This window comes from Sinocyclocheilus grahami, unplaced genomic scaffold (genome assembly GCF_001515645.1).
Source record: "Sinocyclocheilus grahami isolate Dianchi unplaced genomic scaffold, SAMN03320097.WGS_v1.1 scaffold8141.1, whole genome shotgun sequence".
Lineage (NCBI taxonomy): Eukaryota > Metazoa > Chordata > Actinopteri > Cypriniformes > Cyprinidae > Sinocyclocheilus > Sinocyclocheilus grahami.
In genome coordinates, this window is record NW_015511902.1 from 7952 (window position 1) to 9635 (window position 1684).

General features: G+C 35.4%; 1 protein-coding gene across 1 annotated transcript in view; it reads left to right on the top strand.

Moving 5' to 3' along the window:
• The window catches only part of LOC107577988 (unconventional myosin-X-like), a gene marked incomplete at its 3' end in the record, with an annotated part of 8964 nt that extends 7845 nt beyond the window's left edge, over positions 1 to 1119 (top strand). The window contains exons 5-6 of the mRNA XM_016264003.1: positions 625 to 749; positions 1005 to 1119. Coding sequence (XP_016119489.1) covers positions 625 to 749; positions 1005 to 1119 — 240 coding nt within the window. The remainder of the gene's footprint in view (positions 1 to 624; positions 750 to 1004) is intronic.
• Positions 1120 to 1684: the final 565 nt, after the last annotated feature.

Here is a 1684-nt window from a genome sequence, read left to right on the forward strand (position 1 = left end):
TTTATAATCTTTCATCAACATCTGCGAAAAAACTTTTTTCCAGCTAACATCACCAAGCCCTCTTATTTTTCAGACCCCCCCTCCTTTGTCATGCACTGCAAAAATAATTTTCTTCAGTATTTTATTTCAGTACTTTTGCCTTTTTTTTAATAATCAAACTGTCAAGAAACATCTATTTGACTAAATTAAGATACGTTATTAAGATTTATAGTCAGAGAACGTATTTTAAGTTTAAGTATCACACCCAAATGTTGGCATTTTTTGTTGGCAAATTTTTTTTATTTTCTTTTTTCTTGTTTTTCTATTGTTTATCCTTTTTATTATTTAATAATGCTATTGAGACACTACTATACAATAGTGACTGACAATATGGGTAACTGTATGCAATTTTCTTCATCATCATCATCATTAAAAAATTGCTAATGAGGAAAGACCAATAAACTAAGAAAAACTTCAGATTACGGAAATCAAATATGTTATTATGAACACTATTTCATGTTAACTTGTGTTAGTCTAATAGGACAACTGTTAAATATTGAGTATTGATCCATTTAATTTCAAGTAATATTGGGCATAGCCAGTTGATATCAATGCTGATGGACATCTCCTTCTATCTTCTTCCAGAATGCAAATAAATTTGATGCAGATGTGGTTCTAAATCAACTGCGTTACTCTGGAATGCTAGAGACAGTGAAGATCCGTAGAGCAGGCTTTTCTGTACGGAGAACCTTCCAAGACTTCCTCAGCAGGTGAGATACATAGCAAAGAAACCATCACAAAACCACTGACAGTCCATCAAAATACAGTTTGAAGCACAAAATCTGTTCCAGATGCACACAGTCAATTCCTGACAGTTTTTGGAAAGGAAATATAAAGTTAATGTCCTTGAAATCATAATGAACAATGCCAGGGAAGTTTTTCCGATTCTATCAGTACATTGTTCTCTTAAAATGAGTGAGGTGGAACGTGTGTATGTGTTCAAGCTGTGCCCACTTCCTGTGCAGATACACAATGATCCTGCGGGACAAAAACCACATGGCAGACGAGAGGAAGAAATGTGCAGATCTGCTTACGAAGTATGACGTCACAAAGAAAGAGTGGCAGCTGGGAAAGACTAAGGTGCGGTTGCATGACCAACACGTTCACACACAGTTTAACGTTCCAGTATAAATAATCTGTGCTAGGCCTCAGTGCAAGAGTGCAGATACTTCATACAAGTGCTCTTTTTCTCTCAGATTGAACTACTTGACCTTTATGTAGTCTGTGGGTGTGTCCCTGACATTCATACTTTACAGTGTTCAAAGAGTCATTTGAATTTAAATATGAAATGCAAAAAATAAGGGAAAAAAGATACAGACTGGCTGTGTTCAATTATCATGGCATTTACAGTTTGCGAACCCTTTGAAAATATCCAGATTTCTGCATTGCTTACTCATAATATGTTATCTGATTTTAATTAAAGTCACAGTTATAGACAACCCAGCCCTGGATAGAGTAGCAACAGTCCTGAATGTTCTACATTTGTAAAATCTCACCATGGATTGATGAACATCCAAGTCTTTAGCAATGTTTTTGTAGCTTTTTCCAGCTTTGTGCATATCTGCAATGCACTGATAAAGTCCTGTGAAAGCTTTTGGGACTGAGGTATGGTTCACACAAACCAGTTATTCTTGAGAATAATATA